General features: G+C 43.9%; 1 protein-coding gene across 2 annotated transcripts in view; it reads right to left on the bottom strand.

The window, feature by feature from the left end:
* Positions 1-27587, bottom strand: part of SUFU (SUFU negative regulator of hedgehog signaling) — a 96108-nt gene that overhangs the window by 44455 nt on the left and 24066 nt on the right. For both annotated transcript variants that reach the window (XM_065843002.2, XM_065843003.2), the window contains exons 3-4: positions 23063-23199; positions 2136-2278 (exon numbers count right to left, since the gene is read on the bottom strand). In XM_065843002.2, coding sequence (XP_065699074.1) covers positions 2136-2278; positions 23063-23199 — 280 coding nt within the window. The remainder of the gene's footprint in view (positions 1-2135; positions 2279-23062; positions 23200-27587) is intronic.

Genomic DNA, 27587 nt, shown 5'->3' with positions numbered 1-27587 from the left:
TCACAACACTGTGCTGTCAGCCAGTTGCTGGGGGCAAATGCAATACTGCACCAGGATTCCAACAGGCAAGGGACCTGCTGCCACCAAGGAATGCTTCGGTACTCATAAATCCTTGACCAACTCAGTTTGCTGACTGGCTACATATTGCACGGCACCGTAAAGTAAAGCTGCTTGCACATGGCATAATCCACTTGTCACTGCAGGCAACTCCAGACTTCTGCCTTCCTGTGTGAGGCAGGACGTCTTTGCTGTTCAGGACGAGAGCTGCCACGCTGAGCAATACCAGATGTCCCTCTCCCAGCAGCTGAGATCAGCCACTTCAAACGAAGGGGTGAAACACCCTTCAGCTGACAGAGGAAGGCAGTTTCTTCCTGACCCATCAAGCGCTGGCTTGTGCCTTTGAACACAATGATTCACTCTTTAGGATTAAACATTATTTTAGCCATGGCCTTCTGTTTTCTTTCTTAATACTCTAAACCTTTTCCAACGACACAGGATTTTTGGTCAAAATCTGTTCAACTGCTGTTTTATCAGAAAAGAGGAAATCTGAAAACTAAGTTCTGAAGAGCACCAAGCAGAAGTACATTATGCACCTTTTCTGCAAGCACGTATCTGCACCTATAGAGAACTATGTGGGAAACCATTAGCGTCAGCACGTACCCAGTGCTTCACACCCCACGCCCCCTGCCCCTTGCAGAGCTCCCTTTCTGAGGACCCAGCCCCTGGAGATGCACTTCATCCCCACCCATCTCCCAGGCTTCCTCCATCAACAGCCTGGATCACAGTCGCTTCAGCTCATCCCTCCCTGGGTCTTCATTCGCTAATTACATACAAACAGCAAGACTCTACACAGGAAATTATTTTGTTTTAATTCTTTTCTTTTTGCAACAATTTATCCTCATGGGTCAAAATAAATTCGCAACAACAAGCACCAAACAAAGGGGAAAAACAAGTCAATCACATGTGTTGTGGAAGATCAGAGGCCCAGAATCTCAGAACGCAACAAGTTGACTGTCCTTTCATCCAGGACAGCTGGGCACTAAAGAAGAGATGGGGACTAATGCAGCACTAACTGTAGAGTCAGCCAGGAATTCCCCTGCTCAGCTTGTTTACCTCTGCTTCCAGGTCCCACAACTCACCTTTCACTGATCAATCCCATACCCATCTCTTTCTTGTTGCTAAGACACAGGTTTTGGGCACCTCAGAAAATTCAGGAAAGCCTTTGCCCTTGCACAGCAGTTGCCTTGTGCAGGTCTGTGGTAATGGAGCTTCCCTTTACATGCTGCAGCTACAGCCAAGGACAAATGGAAGCAACCTGAAACCTAAATTGTACAATATAGACACTTGCATTTTCCCCCAGGAGGGAAGGTTTTCCACAGAGCAGAGAGAAATCAGCAGCTGGTATAAAGTATGCCAGCTCTTCCACTAAGGTTAATAACTCCAAACACAATTTTTAAATGTCCAAAGCAGCCCATACCTAAGAGACATCACTGAGAAGGACTTTGGGAAAGCAAGCCAACCTGTTTGGCCAAGGAAGTTGCCCTCACTGAATAGCAGGGCTGAAACACAAGGGATTTTTAAAATGTTTCTTTTGCAAAGCAAACCTGAACCTTTCTTAAACTGTAGGCCAATACAGGAAAACTCAGTCTCTAAAGAATCTTTGTGTCAATGCTGCAAGCTACATTTATACACTAAAATAATGCTAAAGCAACCGAGTCCTTCTCCAAACACCTCTTTTCCGGGAACTCAAACCAGTGAATCACTTACCAATAGTGCTATAGAATCAATTTGAATTTAGCTCTACATAATCTTTTAAAAGTGTTTCAGTTGTTTTCCTCATGTTCATGTTTGAAATTTCAGAGTAGTCATGTAATATTCAACTCCAGGTCTGTTTCACCATGTAAACCTTTCTCCATCAGACAGACCTCTATCTTGAGAACTGAGTGTGCTCAATCCCAGTAAAATACTTACTGAATGAGTAACAACTCAAAGATGAGATCCACAGTAATAAACAAGGAAGAAAGGCGGAAGGCAGGATAATAAACATCTGACCTATCAAAGCTAAATGAAATGTAATGTGAGCTGCATTCCACTCTCAGGAGGTGACAGTCAGAGCCACCACTGCTGGGTCATACCTGTAGGAACGTAACAACCCCAAAAGGAGTCTGCACTGGCTGCATCTGAGGGTCTTCTGTCAGTAACATATGCTGGATTCTGGATTCACTGTTGTCCAAAGGGCTGTGCCACGATACATGGTCACCGCTGCAGAAGGTGTTTTCTGTAAAGAAGAGAAATGAGAAATATGTAGTCCGTAAAGTCAGCTAGAACATTCCTTCTGGTAGCACCTGTTCCTGACTGCTGTCAGGAAGGGACCTCTGGCTTGGACCAGGACGGTCACCAGTGGCTCTTCACAGTGAGCAGCTCCAGCCACCTCTGCTGAGGCTCTGAGCCACCTGAAGCAGGAAAGACTTCTCTCAGTAAGCCATCTGAATTCAAGTACCAACTTTAAAATTGCCCTGAGCACTGTGGCAAAAAATGGTGTCCTGCTTTGTTATTAATCCCAATACAGGAATACCAACAAATAAGCTTCTCTCTCATTTAGTATTAGTCTTGTTTTGCAAGTGGGTGCAGAGTCAGCAGCTCACACTGGATACCTACGGGATGGCAATTCATACTTAATTTGCAGCACTGATGTGCCACAGAGAAAATATTATGAAATGTGAACTACACACAAATAATACTCTGTTATATCTAATAAAAATCTACAGTTTGCAGCCCAACTTGTGATGGTCTAAGCAATTTTCTCTCCCAATTGTCTGGTGGCTCTGGTGCAGAATTATAATTAATAAGATCCTTCTTTCCCAAACAATGATAAAACCAAGTAGGCTATAAATTTCAGAACAGCCATCAAAACAAAGAGCCAGAAATTACCTTTCCCTCTTCACAACTGTAAGCATTCCTTTCTTTTCCTCCTCTCCTCCTTAGAAAGACAAAACCCTCAGATAATCCCATGTTCCAGAGCAGGTGCACACCAGAAGGCACACCAGAATCCACCTTCATGTTTCTGTCCCATCACAGGAAAGGCTAACACTTGCTTTCTGAATGAGTTAAAAGTAAACCAAGCAACTAAAACCATTTTCACAGCAATTAAAGCATGCTCCATTTGCACACAGTTCCTAAGCACGTGTGCAATAATGCTGCTGAGCTGACTGCCTCCTCCTTGGGTCTTGTGCTCATGCTGCTGCAGGTTGAGCTTTTATAGCGCATTCAAATAACCAGCCTGGACGCCATCACCTGCCCCCAATACAGGCACAGTGCCCCAGGCATGAAGTGAGTACTGTCTGTGTGCTTCCAATGCCGGGGCAAGCACGGTGCCCCTATCCCTGACCGAGCTCAGGGATGAAGCCAGTCTGGGCTGCGGCCTCACCACAGTCCCTCACAAGGCAGCTCCTCCAGAAGAGTTTGAAGGGAGCCCTTGCCACCTGGGGGAGGACTAGGGCTTCCACTGCAGACTGGAAAATGGTGGTGGTCACTTCAGTTGCTGCCTGTTGAGACTGGAGCATCTCATGTGATACAGAGCAGGGTCCAATTCAGATGGATGTTCTCCTTTGCTCTGCAGCTACGAGCAGGTGTGGTTCTGCATCTTCACCTCTTCACCCTCCCACATCACCTTCCAAACACAAGTCAACAGGACATCTCTCAAATAAGTATCTATAGGGCTTACGTGAGAATCCTTGAACACGGCAGCTTCTGCAGTTGCAAGAGAGAAGCAGCATTTGCCACCAATGGCAGCCTTGTGCTTGGTCACATTAAAGGGCCGCTCACACACCACTCACTGTGCAGCGGCCCCACCATGCTGTGTGCGGGCAGGAGGCTTTTGGGGAGCCACCAGCAGCAGTGGGGTGAAATAATGAGTTATCCTTCAGCCTCTGTGGTTAAAAACCCCCACAGCCATCCATCCCCTGATGAGCAAACTGCACACCCATTCGAGGGTTTAACAGGGGGCATACTGGGCAACTCAGGGTTTCCCCACCAGGTGTCCCCATTGGCGTGTATTTGAACATTTCTTATATATGTTTTTGCAGATGAATTTCTTGAACATCTCATTTGATTAAGAATTAAAATAAACTTGAAATACCATAAGGAACTTGGCACAAAAAACAAGGCATGTAACACAAGTGTTGCGATAAGTAAAGGAATGTTTTCCTTAGTTAAAATTAGGACAGAAAGAAAACATAGCAAATGGAAGCTGCTTGGAGAGTTTATCATTATGTACACTAAATTACACGCTTTCAGCTCTGTGACTGAAAGGAGTAGTTCAGATATTACTTTACTTTTAGAGCTGGGGAAATAAAAGGAGACAGAAATGAAAAACGATTTTCTTTTAGTATGAAAACTGAATTAAAGAATGAGCACTGAGAATGTTGCAAAGGATCTGGCGATATTTTCCAGGTTAGCCAAAACGTGGCTGATTAATTTTTTTTTAAATGATAAAAGCCTCTCAGTCACAGTTTTCAGGAATGAAACAAAGCCACAAAGAGCTTATTCTTGGGCCCTGTCTTTATACCACAACATTTTGCCCATCAAATGCTCACACAATTCTATGCTGATCGATCCCTGCGTTTCACTGCTGGTGTTGCTTCTCCTGGGAAAGCCCAGCCCGTTTAGAGCAGGTTTTCAAATGCAAATGTCTCTGCTGGAAACCCACCTGTTTATGTCCATGTGAACACTGAACACTTTGAAAATCTCTCTCTCCCTTGCATGCACACAAACACCACAAAATTCACACTGACTACAGAATTAAATCACAGCAAAAAATTTCTGCAAATAATATGAAGCTGAATTAAAATCTGTAGGAGTTCAAGAAATTCAGAATTACAGGATGAAACTCAGCTCTTCACTTCCTGCATTGCAACCCCTATGGAATGTAACATCAGCTCTTGCACAGAGACCATTGCAGCACTGAGAGCAGCTTGAATTGCAGGACTTGTAGCCCCAGAAGCTAAGAAATTGCAGGAAAAAACACCATTAGAGTAGCACAGTCAGTCTTCAAGGCAGGAGACCAGCATGGCTACATAAGCCTGGTTTCCTGAGGTGAGCACAGCAAAACCAAGTCACCAGAAAAAGCTACCAGGACTTCACCAGGGAACTGTCAAATGCATAGGACAGATAGCAAAGCACAGAAACGACCTAGCTATCAACAGGAGGAATTAAATGGCAAAGGAACTCAAAGAAAATACGTTAAAAAATTAAAACCAAATGATTTTAGTGTATGGCTAAATCAGAAAATCCTCAGGAGTAAATTAAGACTGATTTACAGCATGTGAGCTGATTCACAGGATCTGCTGCTGAATACTTCTGCCTCACAGTAAACCTAAGGTGGTTACATGTCCCCTCACGAAAGGAGGAGCTAAGCTACCTGACCTGCCCAAGGATAACCACACGTCCTTCGGCAGTCACCACGGGCACGCTGGACATGCTGTAAATACACAGGCTTGCTTACAGTAACCTCAGTGACACTCACACCCCTCCTGCTTGGAAAGGGCACTAACCCGAGTTAAACCCAACGCAGCGAGGTGATCCATCCTCACAGACTCGAAACTGGTTCTTTTTCTGCAAGTCTGTGTTTTAACAAAAACTACTCTTTCTGTTAGGGAACCCTGATTCCATGAAATCAAACTTCTTCATAGGGAGATACTGATTTCAAAAGAACTCAAACAAGGAAATCACTAAAACACTTCATTTCAAACTTACTGTTTTATCTCATAATTTATAATAGCAAATCTGAAGCCTCTCTCCATCTCTATAGAAATGAGAAGTCTTTAAATTTCCCACAGACTAGCTCTTGTACCATTCTATTATGCAAAAGCAGCATCTACAAGACAGTTATACCAGACCACTCTGTTAAGTTTCTCATATTTTGAAGTCTTTAAAATGTCATTATCCATTTTCTTTTACAGCCCACATAAAGCAGGTGAGCTTCCTTTGTGCAGCAATGGTCATAATTCAGCTGCGCAATCTTGCCTAACTTTACTATCCAACTGCTTGATAATGAGAACTAGGGAAATAACTCAGAGGTTTGCATGCCACTGGGGACTAGTAAATTTGCTTTGTGTAGCATTGTTCATGTATTTTCTTCGAGTGCATTCCCCCCACCTTTAATTTGACTAAATATAGCTGATGCCTAAAGAAATAAAACTGAATCATATTCTTGGCCTCAAGATGTTTTATAAACAGCGTAATGCATGCAGTCTACGCTCAAGAGGTGTTAGCCAGCTCTAGAGAGAAACACTGATTACTTCCCACTGTATTTTCAATTTATTTTTTAAATCTGCCAGTTTTGCTTTTTATGGGATCCTGCTAGAAACCCTCGCTCCTTTAAATAGCCACAGGGAGCAAGTTGAAAAGGACAGCAAACCAGGCAAGTACCTGACCTAAGAGAGCTCCACCCAAAGGGTGGTCCCAGTCTGAACCTAGGTCAGGGACCATCTCCAGTGAGTTTGATGCCCTGCACCCAGAGCAGAGGGGAAATAGCTGTTTGGGCATCTAGGACTCGACGGAGACTGTATGGGGGAAAACAAGGAGCTGATGCTGTTCTAACAGCAAGGAGACAGCAAGGGAACTTGAAGCCTATCTCCTGACCATGCGTGGCCTGGCTTACAGTCCCCAGACTGGGTCTGGCCCCAGGGCAGTTCAGATTGCAGGACTCTGGTTCACTTGAAGGACAGAAACTTCTCCCTTCTGACATGGTCACATCATGCAGTTCTTTAGATAGATTTTCAATTTAGGAGAATAGATTCGTAGCCTGACTGTTACTCCGTATCTCTTCTAAGACAATCCTCCTTTGAAATGCAGCTAAAATCTGCAACAGATGGGTTAAACTGTTCTAACTAATCAGTCAGATAAATCTATCTGGACAGTGATGCGGAGCTGATATTGTGCAGAGCAGGAGAAGCCCTAAGTACATTAACTACTAAGTGTGCTTGGTTTTAGGAAAACAGCTGCTCTACTGCACTCATCTCCTTCAACAGCAAGTTTCTGTGGAAAGTCAGGCTACCATCACACGGTCACTTTATTCTGGGATATGTGTGAGATGATACTGAAAGAAACGATCCTGCTTGTCCCAGAGAAAGCAACAGCTACCTGGATCACGCCCAAGGTAGCAATGTTGCTGAGCTGTACCAGCACAACGCTTGGCACTTCTCTGCTAGCTTGGTCTAAAAAATATACCCAATGAGATCACAACAGCATGTACCACTGGGGACGCTGGCACGCAAAACAAGATGACCACGTTCCTCACACAAGCCAGACCTACGTTACCCGCGTCACTGACCAGCTTGAAAACTCGCTGCTCCAAGAGGTACAAACCTGCATTTTGCATCTGACTGTGAGATCTCGGCTAAACCGCGGGCAGCGAGTCACACACGTCAGAGGAATTCTGCATTTGAGGGCAAAGCAAAGGAGGATCTGGACCCCATGACTTATGGGTGCAGGAATGTTAAAAAGGTCCCCAGTGTGTTCCTGACCGGCATGACAGTGATGCAGCCAGACGTTTAAATTGAACGCAGCTTATCCAATACTTACAGAAACAATGTAATTTATTGCACTGCTATTACCCCATGCACGGTCTGTATAATTTATTACATAAATGTATTTTCTCCAACACATTTATAATATTCACTCTGGCTTCGTTAAAAAAAAAAAAAGAGTAACCTGGCAATCTATCACAAATAAGATTTGATGCTGTTTTTCAGTACCATTTTGCAGACTGAACAGCCAGGATTGAGAGAAACTAAGGGTAGACACAAAGTTCAATGCTGAAATGTATTAGCTATATTTTTCTCTGGTGCTACTTAATATATTTCTTACTAGCTCAAGAATGGATATAAGCATGTATGCAAAGACATACCTATAATAAACTGATACAAAAATTAAAGATGAAAATCATGTCTAAAAATCTCAAAGTAATTCTGTTACTGCAACTTATTATATAGACACAAATTTAAGAAAAGTATAAACAGAAAGACTTCTTTCAAACTCATTTGCCAGCCACATTAAATTAAAATAATCTAGGGATAATCATATCAAATTAAATACAGTCTGTCTGCTTGGTTTCCTAGCCTACAAAGGACTGTACACATCGACTGGCAAAAGCAAAAAATGATGGTGATATAATCTGTGGGGCCCACTGGCAGTTAGTTTATAATTTGATTTTCAACTCAAGCTGAACATGTTTTAAGAACATACAAGGAATTAGTAGAATACAAGCTATGATGTTTCCTAGCATGACATTAAAAAAAAAAAAAAAGCTTTTCCTCCGTGTTTTTCTTTTTCAGTTCAGTTTTGCTGCTCCTCATCTCCCATCTGGGAAACTGGAACAGCCGCAGCCCCAGCACTCCAAAGAGCTCAAATTCACACGGTGCTGCTGCCCGCGCAGACACGCAGCACAGACAAGATGCCTTCGGAAGAGTTAAATCCCTGGAGCACAATTAAACAATAGCTCCACTACAGGGATTCAAGATGAGCTTTTAGAAACAAGGAGCCTAGGCCAAAAGTTCTTTGAAAAAATAAAACTGTGTGGAAGAAAACATTATCGGGACAGTAAAGAGTGCTCAGCCTCTGAAGTTTGAAGACGGTTTCAGAAGACAGAATTCAGAAGACAGAAAAATGATCCTTTTTTTTTACATTGATCAGCAGGTTTAAAACACAAAGTTGATTATTGCATAGCTCCAGGTTGTTAAGTCTCAAAAATCACCCCCTCAAAAGAGCTACATCAATTTATGCAAGCATATATAAGCTTATTTGACCATTTAAGTCTCCTGGACTGAAAGTCCGATGAAGGGGTCAGAATCGGGCCCTCGCACGGGTACATCACCAGCAGAACAACCCGATCCCTGGCTCCTTCATGCCCTGCTCAGAGTCCGCCCTCACCCCTACTAACAGTGGGTGGGACAGTGGAAAACGTGTCTCGCTGTACTGCAGCTCCTGCTTATAGAGCTACAAACACTGCTTTTCATATTGCAAATTAGATTCCAGACACCCAGATGCCTTATGTGACACTGGAGAGTGTAATATTTTAGCCGAAAAACAAATGCTAAAATGCTATCATGCAATAACCAATTCGATTCTGGGTCTCCTCTACCTCTTCTGCTTTCCAGGGCATTTTTTTCTATCCTCACATATCCACGTCTCTGGCTTGCTCCTTCTCTCTGCCTATCGCTATGCGCGGGTACAATTTCCATGACTGCAGCCTCTGAGAATTTCTCACGCAGGCTCCCAGCGAGTGACTCCGGTGCCCAGGACGCGCTCCCATCCTCAGCGAGCGCTGGGCCCCCTGTCCTCTCCCTGACTCCTGCAGCCTGCCCCGCCACCCACGTCCTCCCACGCTGCCTCTCCTCCCCGCAGCTCCATTCAGCTCCTCTGCGTCTGCTCCTTGCAGAGCAGAGGCAGCACCTGGCACATCCAGCGCTTGGCATCCCTCGGGTGTAAGCACAGCTGGGCACAGGATGCATCTCCTGCCTTGCTTTTGCAACACCACAGTTCTCACCTATCTCCAGATTTATCTGCGTGGCTCCCTTTCACAGGGAAGGAAGGCTGGAGGATGGCACGGCAGCATGAAAGGACTTACCTGGCGTTGCTGAGTATGGCAGAGAAAGAAAACAAACGCAGATGCGAGTTGATCGTTTGCAGCCACACAAAACTCTTGCTCCAGGTTCTTGGTCCTCTACACCCCACCATTCAGACCCACCACCCTCGAGTGCCGCAGGGCTGGGCTTTTACCTCTTCCAACAGACAAATGGGACAACCTCCCTCTTACCCCCTCCATCCACAGTCAAGTATCTGCAAGGGAGTGATGCATGTGCCAAATCCTGAGCTCCAGCCCAGGCGAGACCCTTCCCGCCTCTGTCCAGATGCGCTGCCACCAGCTTTCTCCACTCTTCACCTGAACACACGTTTTACAACTCCCCTTCAAAGGATCATACTTATGTCTCCAACAGCTTCAGAAACCAAATAGCCTCAGGATGGGGTGGAGGCCCAGAAGTGAGAAAGGATGTTATACAGCAGGATCTCCTGTCAGATAAGGGCTCTGCTCAAAACACATATTTAATGACAGGTTATTTACTGATCATGTGGTCCCACATAGCAAATTTGAAGAGATACTTGCCTTTCATTTAAAAACCCCATCCTGTGTTCTGACATGTGAAAGCCAGAATGTTTTACAGTTACCTGCACGTTTCCCAGCCAGGTGCAACTGAAACGAAGACTTGCGTTTGCAGTATTTAACAACCTTTAGGTGTCCTCAGTGAGGGAGGAGCACTGCAGCAAGAGAGAAAACTTGTTGTTTTTGAGCTTCCCACATATTTGCACATGTACAAGCCACTGAGAACGATGGATGCTTAATGGACACAGGAGCCCCATGAGACAGTACAGTCACTTGTGATCTTCCCCCAGACATCAATGAGATGTTTCTGTTGAAGAGCTTTCAAGGACTATGAAAGGGAAGCGAAGGCACTATCCTCCTCTGAAGGACGCAAATAAGACGCAAGCAGCTTCTTTTAATAGCCTTCACAGCACCAACGTCAGACTTCCAGAAAGACTGAAAGGCTGCACTAGGGTATCCCTTTTGGCAAAAAATACTCAAGAAAGGGTAAAGAAAGGGAACACAGTCTGTGAGAAAACATCTATGGAGTTACCAGTTCAGAAAAGTTATTTAGTTACCCAGGCATTAGTTCTGGAGCTTATAACAAACAGGAAGGGCAAGGGTCTTTGAGAGAGCACTGCAGCATTTTTCTCAGTGGTTGATTATTTTTTATTAAATTTTCAGGAATTTAAAGCTTGCACAGGCCAAAATTTTGTTTTACTTTGGCAAAGCAGGATGCCAAAGGGCAGGAAACAGGGGAACTTTGTATTCACACATATTTGTGTAAAATATTAGTTGCACATTGAGTTCTACTAATCCATTACAATAGTTCAAGAGAAACACACAAACTTAGTGCAAAGGCTATATTTATGGTTCAAATCCAAACTGACCAGCCTGGTTATGGAGCACCTTTCAAAATGCCATCCCAAGTATTCAGAGGTGATTCCTTTAAGGCTCTGATTTTAAACCAAAAAGCAGGGGAGTCCACTTCCCATAGGCTCTGGGGCTGCCTGCAGCCTCTGAATATACTCTCCCAATTTATCTTCCCCACCAAGAACAAAACGCTTCCCCCACTGTGCCCATTTGCTGCCTCCTGGCTGAGCAGGCTGCTGCAAAGGCTCTTTGCATGGGAGTCCGTCAGAAGCTGGTCTGTAATGAGCTCCGCGTACTGCCGCTCGCAGGCACAGTGCAGAGCGGGTTAGTCAGAAAGCACAGTTTGAGCACCACTTGCTGCACAGATCTTCAATAGAAAGTGTAAGAAGGTGGATACGTAACAGTGAAGCCAACTTCCAACTCAGTCAACTCTTCTCTGCCGTTTCATCTAACGTGGGCTTGGCAGCTGTCAAGGGAAAAACCAGTGCTTTTCACAAGGTTACTCAGTATGTGTAACCTTCAAACTCTCCCCTGCGCATCCCAAACAATTGCACACAGGCAGCGAGAGGATGCTCCTGTGACTGCAGAACAATCCCTCTGTTGTGGCTTTCAGCTTCTCGATAGGAGGAGGCAACACTATTCTGAGTAGAAGCCTTTAACTGTTAAAGCAGCTGCTTCCGTTTCCCAGAAAAGGCCGGGTGGGACAAAGACCTCATATATAAGATGCCAAAGGACTTCACACCAGCAGGAGGGGGAGTTTTCTGCCTTCCCCGGGCTGTTTCCTTTGTTTTGCATTCCCTTCAGAGCAGGGGACAGAGCCTTTGTCCAAGGCTGGGCTGACCACGTGCAGCTTCTCCCCCGCATCCTTACCCCAGGAGTCAGAGATGCTGCTCTTAAGAGGGACTGCTGGTCCCTGGCATGGGGGCTCCTGTTCACCCTCCTGCAGCAGGGAGGCTCCAGGTAGGATGGAGAAAAGGCTTCCTGTGGAGAGCTCAGCTCCCCTCTGCTTTGGGCAGAAAATATTAGTGAGATCAGTTCTGATCCTGAACTGCGGCCACTCGGGATGACACCGGCTGCGGACAGCATCACAGGGCACAGGGCCGGCAGCTGTCCTGCGGCCACTCTGGCTGCTGCAGCAGCCTAGCACGGACATGTGTCACACAGCTTTCTCTGGGTCTCCATGCTCATTTCTTTCCTCCCTCTCCCAGTGGCAGCCCACATGGAGCATGAAGGTTAAAACAACTTGTGCATTTATAAATGCAACGTGCACATCAGACTTAGAAGCACCAATGCTTTGTCCATCCCTGACATTTGGGAGCAGCATCGGGGCACTTGGACTGATGCAAAGCACAGAGAGAAGACAGGTCCTTCTTTTTTTTTTTTTTTTTTTTTAATAAACCAACTGAATGAAATGTATTGAACAGCTGAAAAGCAATGAGCCAAGTTCAGTTCTCAGTCAGGAACAGGACATGAGCTGACAGAATTAAAAGGGACAGGATCATTTGAAATCTAGCCAGCTCAAACTGGACCTAAACCTACTTTATCTAAATTGCAGTAGCTGCTAAAAACAAGCCTCCTCTTTCAGGCAGTGCTGAGATCTCTCGCTTACTGCCTAGAAATGCTATGCAATCAGTAAAGCAGTCCAGGGAAGACAGTTTTCTTTCTATTTCAACAAAGTCTTTTTTAAGGAACAAAGACTTTCTGTGCCTCTGCTCCTGGTACAAAGTCTCTCCGTGCTTTAGTGTCAACCTACCCTTCGGGGCTGGAAAAGGTCAGAGACCTGTTCTCAGCTGAGAGCTGGAAGTTGGAGAGACAATAGTGGCTTCCACAACAAGGCACAGAAGTACCCAGTCTGACTGATGAGTCCAGACAAACTGCAGGAGACAAAAAAGCGCAAAATCCATGAGGTTAGGGAGGTAGAGAAGTAAAGGCTTTACTTCATATTAACATAGCTAGCTCACTGACAACGTAAGCCATAGGCTTTTCCTCCACCAAGTCAAATAGGAGTATGGGTGCCTTTGGAAACTCCTGGGTTCCCAGCCATGCTTTCCTGCTGCTGAACTGCAGACTGGGAGGTAGCATGGAGAAGCCTCATGCACGGTCCAGGTTCACACCACCCAAAAGACAATGTCACAGAGCAGTGGTGCTGGTTCCCTCTTCTCAAGTTCCTGAGAAAGTGTTCTGTGCTTTTTAAACCTGGCCATAGGGTCGAAAGGGCTTTTCTATCACCGCAGCAAAAAGAATTTCATGGAGAAGAGATTCTCTGGTGTGGCACAATGTCCTACCAAGTCTCAAGCATAGGCCAGGAAGATGTTACCTACCAAAACCAGCAAGAGCTGAACTACTGCCAGCTTGTCACTCCAGTGGCTGAAGGAGAGTGACAGTGCTCCAAGGCAAAGGGCAGGACTCAGCCTGGAGCTGGCGTGGTTCCAGTATTGCAAAGGGGCAGCACCCTGCCTATTTGAAACAGACAGAGAAGTGAATTTAGTCAGAATGTAAGGTCATGCAACTCCATTTATACTGCCAGGAGGAAGGAGAATATGTACCACCTGTACAATGGCATAACAGCACTCAGCAGCATTCATAACTGTATTTCTGCTCTATGCCCTCGGCTACTTTATCACCTGAAACCCCTCTGACTGAGACAGGACACACACAGAGGAAGCACAGGCCACCAGGTGTGTGCTGGTTCACAGCCTGGGAAGCCTCAGTAACAGCTGGAGCCACCATAAAGCTCTTCTCCAGCAACTGGCAAGCCTCTTACCTCTCTCTGTGCCTTTGCACCCAGCAACAAACTGGACTTGAGTGTTTCTCTGCCTCTCACAAGTGAGGATAAAAGCATTGGACTCTGAAGATCCCCAAAATTATGGTCATACAAACAGACAAATAATACTAAGCTTTGCAAGCATGCAGGGAGAAGCTGCACTAATTTCACCTGGGGAACCCTAAAGCACCTCTGTATGCCAGTCTCAGTGTCACCAGTGCCAAGACCTGTCCTCTCCTTCCTTTCCAAGTGAAAGGCTCCCTCCACCAAAGAGCATGGATGCTGTAGACAGTCAATATTGCTATGCTTATTCCCTACAGATCCCTACTAGGGTTTGGCAAGACCATCTTAACATTAAAAGGAAGCACTGGAAGTTTACAGTTTGAGAGGAAGAAAAGAAGAGCTGTAATAATGCATTTCAATGAGCTCTGCTGGACCAAACCCAGAACAGTCACAGAAAATAACCCCACAAATGATTAGAGAAGAAAGCTTGATGCCAAAGACGGAACAGCAACAAGGCTTCTTGATAAGCGTCTGAGAGTTGCTATGTCAGGGAAGTGGATAGGTGTCTACCTGCCTCATTGTTCAAGAGCATGCAAAGAAAAAACACATAAAGCCACACTGCAATACTGACGTCTCTCTGAGCGCTCAGATACACAATCAAGCTATAAATGCACATACAGGCTGAGGCTGGCACAAGGTCAGCTGCCATCTCTTGTGCTGCAAGGAAGAATTTCTGCAACTTGCACTGTCCCATGTGCCAGCACACACACAGGCAGGGAGCAGAGTTGCTATAGCAGAATAAGTCTCATCTGGCAGGACAAGCAACAGGTATGGGGCATCCAGCTTCGGGCAGGGTGATCAGACAGTGCCAGCAGGCAAGTTCCAATCCTTGAGCATCCTGAGCAGTAACAGCAACAAGATGGTAAGAGTAAACCCGCTCCCAGCTTCAGTGTTCTCTCTGTGCAACCCTGGGACAGTATTTCAAGAGAAGATGCATTTATGTGCCTGCAAATTGCCTCCTCTTAGAGTTATCGCCTCTGAAGAAAAAAACATTTCCCATGAGGTCTCTCTGGTGTTGTCTGTCTGATTTGCAGACAGATGTTTCTCCCTCGATTATCAGCAGTGCTGCATAAGCTTTACTTGTGATCTACAGGGGGAAGTAAATAGGTCTGGGTCCATCTGCAACCAGCAGTTCGCTGCAGTGTCTATCAGGACAACTTACAAGAGTTGCATTTGGCAATTCCCTCCCCAACAACTCAGGAGCCTCCAAGCCAGCTTTGGGGGGTGCCAGGGACAGGTTGGAGACTGAAGCATGAGCTCTACAGCTGCCTGTCATGCCTGGTTTGTTTTATCAGCCAGCACGTTGTCTGGTACCAGCCCCAGCACGTATGTCTCAGCTGGAAGCTCAGGGTTCTGACAAGACTGGCTTACAAGATGGAGAGAGGGATGGGACATACTGGGGAGGTGAGCTCACAGGCAGCAGTATGGGGAGAAGTGGATTTATTGTGGCAGTGTGGGACGTAGAGGGGCTGGTGCACAGAGACGTAAAATACCAAAGTAAAAATCTGTGCTGCTGCTCACAGAACAGCTTGTTTTATGGGAAACGTCTAAGAGGAATTAGGCTAAAACCCAAGCAATTTCTCATGGACCACTGAATAACTATCAGATGATGAGAGCTTTTGGCCATGACAAACTTGGGTTAAATTGGAACCAGTGACTTAATATTTCCATACCCCTTTGCAGAATAAAGGCATGTAGCCTGCACGCTTTGTTGGGTCCTGTTCACCTATGGCAAATGACAGGCCAGGAGGCTTTTATAAACTTTACTGCCCTACAGTTTCAGTGTTTGCACAGCGGGGTTCACTACATAACAGGTTCTGTTGAAATGAAATTGATGTTGATTTATACTTCTTTGTTGAGCTAAAAACCACAGTTAATCCCCTCATTTTTAATCTGAAATTCTGAAATACTACAGAGGAGCCAGGGCCAGCTCTACACTGGAAACTGGTCAATATTACAAACAGATGATAGAAAAAAATATATATATTTTACAGAGCCATAGCAACCAGAAGAGAACAATAAATCAGCCTGGGGATGAAAAAAAAATAAAGGCACAGTCAAGGAAAAATATATATGAGTTACTGAGAGATTGTATTTGGCTTTACTCATCCTACTGAGAAGAAATAAATGCTGTTTTACAAACAAGTCAGACAAGATTCACTTGTATTCAAGGAAGCAACGAGTTTGGTTTGGGTTTTGGTTTTTTTCCCCCCTGTTTACACACAGAAATTGGCCCATGTCAAGAACGTTTGAGAACATGTTGGCAAGGAAACAGTCACTGAGGCTACCACACTGAAGCTTTCTGGACTCCAGAAGATCTGAAGATGAGGTCTAGTGGTCACGCCAGGGCAGCAGTGTCAAGGTATCTGCTGGCTTAATGGCTGCAGGTCTGTGACCCCAGACAAATCACTTAATTCTGCTGAGTCCCATTTTCAGTGTAAAAGTTATACCGCCTGTCAAATGCAAAGTGCCTCCATGGCTCAGATTAACTTGAATCAGATTAAAATTGCTAAGTAAGAAGAGTGCAGCTATACCTGCAGCCCTTACTACCCCTGTAGTCACCCTTGTTTACTGAAGGGGAAACAGGCACGCAGAGCTAGCATCATACTCTCAAACTGATGTGCTTGGCCAATGACATGGGCAGGAAAAGTGCACGAGCTTCCTCAAACTACAGACAAGACGTCAGACAACAACTCCTATCTGAACAGAGTATGATGTCAAAAATAAGGAAGGAAGGCCAGACACACCTCACTTTGGGCTGGCTTTTCAGCCGGGCTGCTGAAGGCTTGTGTGGCCGTCCTGCCTCGGGCACTTGCACATGTCAGTCTGAACCATCCTCCCTTCCAGTAACTTTGGGAAATTGGCCTGCAGACTTGAATCGTGATAGAGGACAGAAGCTCATAGATAGTAAGTTCCTGCAGGTTTCACAGAAATAACTACAGGACAAGAGAAGCTATTCATACCTTATCCTCGGAGATGGGGCAGAGATGCTAAGAGAGGTGTTTGTGGGGAAAAATCCCAACCTAACACATCAGCTATAGCTAATCTGGTCATTGTTGTTATCAACATGTATAACTTGTTCTGTACCTGCTGGAATTAGTTCTGTCCAACACACTTTTCAAAAGCGTAGTAAGTTTTCTAAGGAATAATTTGTGTAAGCAAGTTCCTCCTGAGGTAATCAGCTGAAATCTGTCTTAAATCACCACCCACAAATTGCATTTTGCATGCTTACTTCCTTTGCTCGTAGATTTTGTTACTACTGTTTTGCAGTCCCCAAAACACAAACAGCTTCCTACTATGGACTAGTCAGAAGTTAAATATTAAAATTTAACTTTTAAATTAGCTGAGACTTCAAAATTCACATTTAAATATATTTAGTGCACTGAGGCTTCTACTCCACCCTCACCTAAAGGAAGGATCAACTCTTTCTGAAAAATATACATAAAAATAGTTTCACTTGTTCTCAAAGATATGCAGCAATGAGGAATCTGCTACTATTCTAGTGCTTCGTCATTTTTCCTAATAACAAACCCTAACTCTAAATTACAGAAATTCAGTAGTGATTGGTCTCTCATATCCCTAGTAGGCACACAGAAAAATAATTATTACTTTATTCCCTACAGCAACCTTTTGCATATTTGAAGGCTGTTCTCACATCTTCCTTCCATCTTCTCTTCCCTGCACTAAATCAACACAACTCCTCTGATCATTCCTCCACAGGTCATATTTTCTGGACCTCTGGGTCATTCTTATTGCTGTCCTCCAGTCTCCAACTGGGATGTATCTCCCTTGAAGTCTTTTGTCTGAAACAAGAAACAGTGCTCTCCTTTTCCCTTCAAGGTGTTGCCAGCAGCATAGAAGAACCTTGTCACATCCAATACACAGAACACTTATACATCAGGATAATTTAGCTTCTTATCTCTCAGAATGAAGAGAGTGCTGGTCCAGGTATACCCCATTTGTGATCTTAACTCTGAATAATTTTCTTGTCCAGCTGGTCATTGTGCACTGAATTATTCCCATGCAAGCATAGGACCTTGCACTTTTTGTACCTTCCTGACCCTACTGCACACAGGTACCTCAGACCATTTCTGTAATTTGCAAAGGCAATTGAAGTCCAGCCCTCTGCACCTTTATGCTTTGCTGTGTCTGCAGACTTCATCAGGACACTCTGCATTTCATCATCCTGGTCAATACCAAGGATAGATTTTGGATACATCCAAACTCTACACATCTTTTGTGGCTGATGACAACACACTGACAATTACTCAGAATCTAAATATCCAGCCAGTATTGCCATCCCTCTTTAGTTTTTACCAAGACTGGGCAAATTCAATTTCTTAAGAGCTGAAGTCTGATTGATCAGTTAGAAACCTCAGGGTTTTGCATTTTGGGGATAGGTCTGGGTTTTTTTGTCTTTTTTTGGGGTGATGGGATTGAAGAACAGCATTTGCCATTTCAAGCCTCGCTTCAAGCTACCTGTCCCCCCTGCAGCAGCAGGGACTCTGCCTGCTCAGCCAACCTGCAAACCTCTAATTCATGGACATCGTCTCAACGCTTCTGAAGCTCATTTCATGAACTAGTTCCCCACTATAGTACATGCATTGCAGAGAATACAACCACAACATATGCCATACCATGACCATGACTCCATGATGAGTTTTTCCTGGCAATTTCTCCAAATTTGTACTTTATAGCTATTCTCTTTCAGGCCAAGAAACATGGAAGAACCAAGAACTCAGACAAACAACATACTTGTTTAAAATATATTGTCCTCATGATGTATATCAGGCAGGCCCTTGAAAACAACCTAAATTTACCTTAGAGAGAAACAAACTGCAGATTTTAATTTGATGAAAGCATAAACCATAGTGTCTCTATACTGATCAAGCATCATAATACTGCAGCACCTAAAGAGTTAACCATTGTGACAAGCCCTGGATAAGCTTTCTGCAGGAATAGTGTTTCTTCTTTGTTTGAAGTATAAATTTGTTCTACTATGAGATATTCCCAGTATACCCACGAACCATGACAAGCTAAGGTCACTGAATTGTGTGGTTTCATTTTCAAGGTTTGCAGGTTTCGGTTTTTGTAAAACTAAAAATAACAGAGCTGGAATTTGTGGTCATGGTCAAACAGTGATAAAATTAAGAACAGATAAAGCCACAAATATATTTTTTTGAGACTTGCAAGCTTGGTTTTGTTGAAGGAGAGGAAATAGCGCCATTTAATCAAAAGCACAAAGCATCAAGTGTTCGTTACAGTGAACAGGGAAGCCAAGGCTCAAAGAGGTCTGAAATTCAATGCAGAAGACTGCTTTTCTAAAGCACAACCAGTGCAGGAGAGATAGAAACAAAGGAACACAACATTCATTTGCCTAGAAGTGTCTGTTATGAAAATACATCACCCGCAATGAGACATGCTTTGTAACGGCAATACACAGTAACAGTACTTAGGACAGCAGTAGCTGCCAGGTGAGTTTTCAGCGCAGTCATCACCAGCTGCAAATGCCCAGGCTCAGCAGGAGCTTAACTACACCTTACTCTCCCACAACTTCAACCAGGCCCAGCAAAGCACATCTACGATAAGCAAAAAGTTGCCTTGGTATTCAAGAGGTAAGGATTTAGCCCTTAGCACAGCTTTCAAAGTAAACAATCCTCTGACATGCCAAAGTGCCTGGAGCCTATCCAAAAAGCTCCTGCCAGTTTTAATTCTTTTTCTTGCTCCTCATTCAGACTGGATTCATAAGCATTACTCAAGTTGTTTCAGTTCATCAAATGTTTTCAAGACTATTTTTGAGTATTAGAGACTCCACAGATCTTTAAACAACTGAAGAGGACAACATTAATGTACATACACCAGAGTCAAACAACACTCATCATTGTTGCATTTGACAAATGTTCCAAGTGGCACAGTCAGAATCTGAACAAAAAGAAACCTTTCATCATGTAAAACTATGCTGTCATGCCACAATCTGCCCAGTGCCCAGTAGGCTCCAGAAGAACCATCTCTTCAAATACTTGACAGTTTTAAAGTTTCAACGTCTGACCAGAGAAGTCCTGTAGAAGACCAAGTGAAAAAAAAACATACCAACCAACAGCAGAAGCTCAGTTGGCTTTGCAGAACAGCCAAGGTGAACTGGGGGAAATCCCATCATGCAGGAAAAAAAAAACCACAACACTGCCTTGGCCCTGGGTGCCCGATCACGTAGAGGTGACACAAGGGAGAACACGGGATTGCTCTGGAGACTGCTGGTCTGAGAAGCACACAGCTCCAGGGAGCGAGCAAGGCAAAGTGGGAGACGCCAGATGCAGGAGGAGCACGGGGACTCAGCAGAGGAACGGAGTGAGCGAGCTTACACTAAATCAGAAAATGACTGCATCTAGTCAACTGGTATTTCCCTGAGAGATCAAGAAGAAACATGATAGTCTGCCCCATTACAACTTTTACTTTTAAATGCATCATCTTGTCAGGATTAACCTGACATCTATGATTAAGCAGCAGATTTTAGCCTGAGAAAGCTCTTATTCAAAAGAGACAAGTGATAAGTTTGTACAAAAATAAAACTAGAGCCTGATCACTTGCTGCAACAAGACCCAGTTTCCTCTTATACAGGGCAAGGAATGGTTGGTAACACCCAGTGACAGCACACAGCTGCTTGCTGAAGGGCACAAAGCTGTATGAAAAAATCCAACTCTCTGATATTTTAAGGGGCCTCTGGAGGTGTCTTCTCCAGCTTCCTATCTGAACTCCAGCCATTACCAATGCTAGATCGGGGTCATTGTAGCTTCATTGAGTCCTGAACCCTGTCAGGAAAGGAGATCCGCTAGCTCCCTGATAAACTGTTCCCTGTGCTTTGCCACCCTCCTTGGGAGCAAGTTTTCCTCGAAGCCCTTCTAGAACCTCTGATACTACAATTCAGAGCTGTAGCCCCTTTGTGGGGCATGACCCCAGAGTCTTATAACTACCCTTCCAACAGCTGTAGGCTCCCTTCAGATCACCCTGCACCTTCTCTTCACAAGCCAATCCGGCCCTGCTGCCTCCAGATCTCCTCAGAGCTCATGTGCTCCAGGATCCCCACCACTGTGGACTGTTTTCTCAGCATCTCTTAAACCCCAAACAGGACACAGTATTTTAAGTGAGGCCTCCCCAGTGTCATGCAGAAGAACTACCAACTTCCCTCAATCTGTTGCTCATGTTCTTTCCTAGGTAACCCAGCACATGGTTTGCCTGTTGCACGGTAAGTGTAGTGTTGGCTCATACTCAATTGTACATTCAAATAAGTAAAGTTATGATTCATATACAGGGCTTTTTAATAATATAAATAGAGAGCTAAACACCCAGAGGCTAGAATCCATTAATGTACGTTTGAGTAGCGCCTTTAAAGAGTCAGGGTGGGTAGAAAGTCAAACCCAGCACGGATAAGCAGAGGATAATACAGGAGGCCCTTAGAAGTTCACATCAGACTGATAGGAATGGGCATAACCGCTCTTTCCAGTTTAAAAACAATTCCTTGCCTTTGAGGTCAGAAGGATGAGACTGCAGCAGTGCAGGAAACCAAGCAGGGAAAGTCTCTGCCCGGAGCGCCAGCTTCGTCACCAAGAAGCTTGTCCTGAAGTACCCTACCAAATTCCAAGTCGCTCTGCAAACCTCCTCCCACCCACGGAAAGGGTGACACAAACAAGCAAGTGCTACAGGGAGGCTGCTTAATGTGCAAATAAAAGGCACTGAAACTACTTTATTAAAGAGACTGTTATGAGAACCTACACTGGACTAGAAAATTCAAAAGGCTCCAAAAGGGGTTTTATATGCAAGATAATAAGTTGACATATACCATGTTGTATGTTATTTTATATTAAGATGGAGACATAAGACTTGGATGTTTCCTTCAGACCCTGTAGTCAATACACAGAAAATTTGAGTACAAATTCATCACTGCATGGTCAGTATCAAAAGGCTACTCTAAAATACAATTTAGACAGGAACATCAAACAGTGGTAAAAATTCTGACCAGTCACGTGGATTTAGATGCTTAAGAGAAGCAAAAATCCAGATCAGGGGTAAACCCAAATTTGGATGGATCAGGGAAGACACAGCAAAGGTCACACACACACAAAAAAAAAAAGAGCTTGTCATTTTAAACTGTAACAAGAGACTCTCCCAAGATGAAGACAAGCAATAACCTGTGCTGGCACCGGTCTCTGACAGTTAATATTTAGAAAAAACACCCCACAAGAGTTACCACTGCCTCAGAGACTTGTCACAGAGGTTAGCAGAGCAATTCTGTTTTCATCCAGATCTTTCCCCTTTGGGAGTCAGCCAGCTGACTGAAAATCAGCAATAGAATCAGAAGTTACTTAGCAATTTATTAACTAGTAGAGCAAGCACCAAATGTTACAAATTTAATAATCATTGATTTAGATGGTACTTTACCTGCAGAGGACCTCAAACTATGTTAAAAAAAGTTCTTCAAATATTTTCATTCAGATCTTGTGATGCCAGAGAGCGCCCTTCTAGTATGCTACACACTCAGCCATTCCAAGGGTCTTCACATGATCACACTACAAACTAATACTCAATCTACCGGTATAAATGAAACCCAGCAAGAGTAGTGCAAGAGGACGTTTTGTAGGCACCCTGGTCCGCAGTTTTCTGGCAAGTCTCCATTTGCATTAATGATTCCCAATTGTTAATTCCTTAGCCCTCCCAGCCTTGACATCTCTTACGACTTTTACATTTCTCATCTCAGCAGCTCCTTGTTCACATGCATTGCTGCTGCCCAGGTGCACAGACCATGGGAAGAGACTTGCTTGTCAAGGAACTACAACGGTTTTGGAAGTTACAGCCCTTCTGCTGGGAAGGGAGATCTTACCAGCGGGGTGCTCCTCAGCCATTTCAGGATAAGCAAATGAAGTTTTCTTACCAAGAGAAGGCGAAACCAACAATGCAGGAAAACAAAGAACCACTGGGCCAAATTCCTATGTTTAATAACTGTTCTGTATCTTCAGCTTTTCAATACTAAGGATTTGGAGTTACCTGAAGAGCAGTTGGGTTTTGTCCCCAGCAAGCAGGGCTGACAGAGGGAACATACTCTTTTGGGTTCTCACACAAAGAAAGTTCTCAAGATTTGATTGAATACTGATAAGACAAGTGTTGCATTGTGAAACAGATATGGACCTTCAGAATGAAAGCAGGAAAAAGCATATTTAACCCTGCAGTACCTGACTGGAAGACGTATCTGGCTAAGCCTTGCATTAGTTCTGCTGGCCAGGTAGGTGGTGCCGACTCCCCCGTTTCTCTCTTTAGTCGAAATGTCAACTCAAATCCAAAACCACTTGGTCCATCTGTTCCTGTAAACCTGGAAGGAATGAAAAATAAAAAGTCACAACATACTTCTTGTAAGGACAGCAGGCTTCGAGATGAGGATAATGGGAAAAGAAGAGTGCTTTCCTCATAGAAAAAGAGGAGTTTAGAAATCCTCTTATTTCAGTCTACTACTTGAGCTCAAATGGCATAACATTGTTAGGTCAGCTGATGTAAAACAATTTTGAAGATAACTATCACAGCAGTGTTCCCAGTTAGAACAATGCAGTTTTGAAACCATAACATCTTTCCTGGGACTGGTGGGATTCTCAGCAACCTGAATTTATTCTTAAAACATCATTGTAAGTTTTGCATTGATAGCTAAATGGGAACACCAAAAAAAGTGCATAACAGAAAATAACATTATTTCACCCGTGTGAATTCAAATTAATATACATTGAGAAGTGGAATGAAACTAAAGTACTGTGTAGTAGGTTTCCGGATTGCAATTGCTGAATATTTTTATGTATAGCACACAATTTCTGTGTTGCAGGGGAGACTGAAACAAGAAGATACAGACAGAAAGTTAATAACCTCTCACACGATGCTCTAATTCTCATTCTGCTCCAATATATACCTGCACGCATTCTCCTTATGTATCTAGGAAGACAAGAGTGGACAAGCTTTGAATTTGATAAGTAGTGTTCAAGAAGCAGTAGTCTGGCCATTTCACCATTCGAGAGAGATAGGTATCAATTTATTTGGTTTGGTCAGATAGGGTCACAGACAGGAGAATAAAGTCACAATTGAAGTATGAAGGCTCTAACAAAAAGGAGTAAATAAAGGATACTCTGTAGTACTTTCTGCTTCAACAATACTAGTCCTCAAGAACACTTTTTAAAATATTTATACATAAGGGAAAGTTTCTGTTCCAAGTCTTCAGCAACTAAAAATGTCACATTCACCTGTGGAAAATGCAAAACTCCAAGGACAAATACATATGTTTGCCAACTTGAAAGCAAGTTGGGAACATCTGTGTCCTTTTTAAAACTGTCACTGCATCTCTCACTCTTGCTGGGGCTGTTCCACAAAGGCAGAGAAAAGAAAGGATTTACACTGAGCATAAAGACACTTCAAGAAGCTTTCATAAACCAGGATCATTCTGCAAGTTCATCTCCAAGACCTGCAGCCACTGGCAAATCTTCTGGAGAAAGTTTACAAATGCCTTGGATGCTGGTACCTTGCTGGCACATATGAAAGGTACAGTGTTCAAAGTGTTAACATCGCACTTCTGCTAAAAACAGCCAGAGCCGCCAGGAAAGTGATAAGAGCACTTTCCACTTGAAAAACACAGCTCATCAGCAGCAGTGGTGACCAGCTCCAAGTGTTGGGTGCATTGTTCCCACAGTAAGAAGTTGGGTTTGAAACAGAAACGCTTTATTTCAACCCTGCCTAACGACAAGTGTTAAAACTGATTAAATGTAAGCATTGATGTAACTCCTTCATCAGGCAATGGAACTTCATTTGAGGATCCGTCAAGGAAAGCTTGATTGTGGTAGGATTTGACATGATGTAACTACAGTAGTTAAGAAAGGTACCCAAATACAGAACTAAGGTATGGGACAGCCCAAAGAGATAACAGCTGTGACTGAAATCAAGAGACCAGGTACAGAAAGTCAGTCAGACACGTAAAATGGCACTAAGTGCCATGTCCAATCTCAGTTTAAAAACCTCCAGGGATGGTGAGTCCACCACCTCCCTGGGCAGCCATTCCAATGCTTGACCACTCTCTCTGCAAAGAATTTCTTTCTTAATATCCAGCCTAAATTGCCCCTGGCAGAGTTTAAGTCCATGCCCCCTTGTCCTATTGCTGACTGCCTGGGAGAAGAGACCAATCCCCACCTGGCTACAACTTCCCTTCAGGTAGTTCTAGAGAGTGATGAGGTCACCTCTAAGCCTCCTCTTCTCCAGACTAAACAAGCCCAGCTACCTCAGCCTCTCCCCACGGGTGCTCAAGTCCCTTCCCCAGTCTTGTTGCTCTTCTCTGGACGCGCTCCAGCACTTCAATCTCTTTCCTGAACTGAGGGGCCCAGAACTGAACACAATACTCCAGGTGTGGCCTCACCAATGCAGAGTACAGGGGAAGGATCACTTCCCTTGTCCTGCTGACCATGCTATTTTTGATACAGGACAGGATACCATTGGCCTTCTTGGCCACCTGGGCACACTGTTGGCTCATGTTGAGCTTCCTGTCAGTTAGTGCCCCCAGGTCCCTTTCTGCCTGACTGCTCTCCAGCCACTCTGTGCCCAGCCTGGAGCGCTGCAGGGGGTTGTTGTGGCCGAAGTGCAGGACTCGGCCCTCGGCCTTGTTGAACTTCATCCCATTGTACTTCATCCCTTTGTACATTCAGCAGCCCCGTAGGGTTTTATTAGTTTCACATATCAGATAGCAAAGGAAAACCAGAATATTTCTTAAAGGGAGAAACAAAAACGCTTCAAAGTTGGTAGTTTTCAAGGATTTATACCAGGAAAAAGCATACACCAGAAACTGAAACACATCATGAATGGATCAATTTTAAGAAGGATCAAAGTTAACGAAAAGCTTTCAAGCTGATCTTTCACAGTTAAAATTTTTGGAAAGTTAAGATGGCTCCCTATTGAATTTCCTCCTTTCAAGACATGTTCTGAAACCACAGCTTTACTTCTCATATGCATCAAGCTAGAGGATAATGAGGTTTTCTTTTTTTAACTCCACAGATCTCTCTGTTTCCCAGAAATAACTGTTTAGGAGAAGGCCACACATGCTTCATATTGATCCTTGCGCAAGTTACTGAGTAACAGAAGCGTTCAGGTGAACATCCATCAAATTTAAAGCAAGAGGAGGATTCAGGAGAACATCGCTGGTCAGCCCACAGTAGCTGCGAAGCAATAAAACTGACAGGCAATGTTACTTATGTGATTTTTTGTACAGTAATGAAAGAGACTCTAAACCAGAGAAAAACTACTTGAAAATAAATAGAGCAAAAGCTAAGGAAATGAGCAGAAAGTTCCTTCCCTTCTACGATTTCAGAAAATCCCTGAAGAATCACAAGGTATTTCTTCTAAAAAACACTCAAAAAGTGCAGCAGCATACAATGCTTGTAGTTCTCAAATTCTTAAATTAACAATCAATTATTAGGAAAAAAAATCCTGTTTGCATGTAAGAGATCTCTATTTAATGACTAGATTAAAAATGTTTTTTAATAGTTAATGGTCACAGGTTGCTGAAAATACACTGCTTTGTTACAGCAAAAATTTAAATACACGCAGTTCACCGGTGTTGTGCAGCTGTTACGAGGTTAACAGTCTATAAAGTAAAAGACCTTGATCAGTTTAGTTTTAGGTTGCTAATTTGTTTTTGAAAAAATCGTGACACATGTGGCTTTAAAAGCTTGCAATTATTTTAGAAATTCTTTATGTTTATTTCCTACAAGTCTTTCATAGGAAGAAATATGAATATTCAGAATGCAATTAGGATAGTCATTTTCACCTAGCATTTTTGCCAAAGCTTTTGATTTGTTCTTCAGAAAAAGTCTTGTATTTGAAAGTAAGTTGAATGGAGTTTCGACAGCTGTCATAAAATTTCTCTCAATGAAAAACGGACCATAACCCAGGACCAGAGCTCCCAGCCAGGGTTCAGAGGGAGCACATGAGAATGGAGGCACGTGTGAGCTTCAGGAACTAAATAAACCTATAACCTTGCCACATGCCTCTGACCCTGGGTCTAATGAAAATTACAGAGAAGAAATCAGTAATTAAGTTACGCAGCTTGGCTTCTCTTACGGAAGCCCTTTTCACCAGGGAATGAGCACCTCAACTGTTCTCGACTCCAAAACTTGTGAGGATACGGATGCCCCAGTCCACCAGTAGAGAGGGAAGAAGCAGCAGCCACAGCCAGCACATGCACAGGAAAGGAATCTGCTCACTAAGAAGACCAAGACCTCCAGATAAATATGTCATATGAATGGAAGACCAAGCAAATGGCTTTTTGTCCTCCGCAAGGATAAAGAGACTCCTCCCTCATATCTGAGCTGTAAGCACCTGCTCATTCCCTCAAATCACCCGTGTCCATTTTTGTTCAAGGTCTTACCCAGAGGACAAAAGATGCAGCTATTGTAACAGAGAAATCCATCCATGGTGGGGGAGCTAATAAGGTGAGATTCCCCATAAACAAGTTAATTTATAGTAAGATGTTCCATTACTTCCATGTGGAAACAGTGAATTCCCACGGCAGTCTCCTCCTTGTAGGGTACATCCCCACTGCTTGGGGGTTATCTTGGGAGCCTGCCGAGGAACTGGACAAAAAGAATCGTATCTTGCAGGCTTGTAGATGTCAAACTCATACTCCTTCCCACAAGTTCCCAATTTTCACTGAACTTCCGGAAAAGTCAACCACCTTCAGCC

This window comes from Patagioenas fasciata, chromosome 8, assembly GCF_037038585.1.
Source record: "Patagioenas fasciata isolate bPatFas1 chromosome 8, bPatFas1.hap1, whole genome shotgun sequence".
Classification (NCBI taxonomy): Eukaryota; Metazoa; Chordata; class Aves; order Columbiformes; family Columbidae; genus Patagioenas; species Patagioenas fasciata.
Note: the sequence above shows the minus strand (reverse complement) of the source record. Positions and strands in the feature narration are given on the sequence as shown.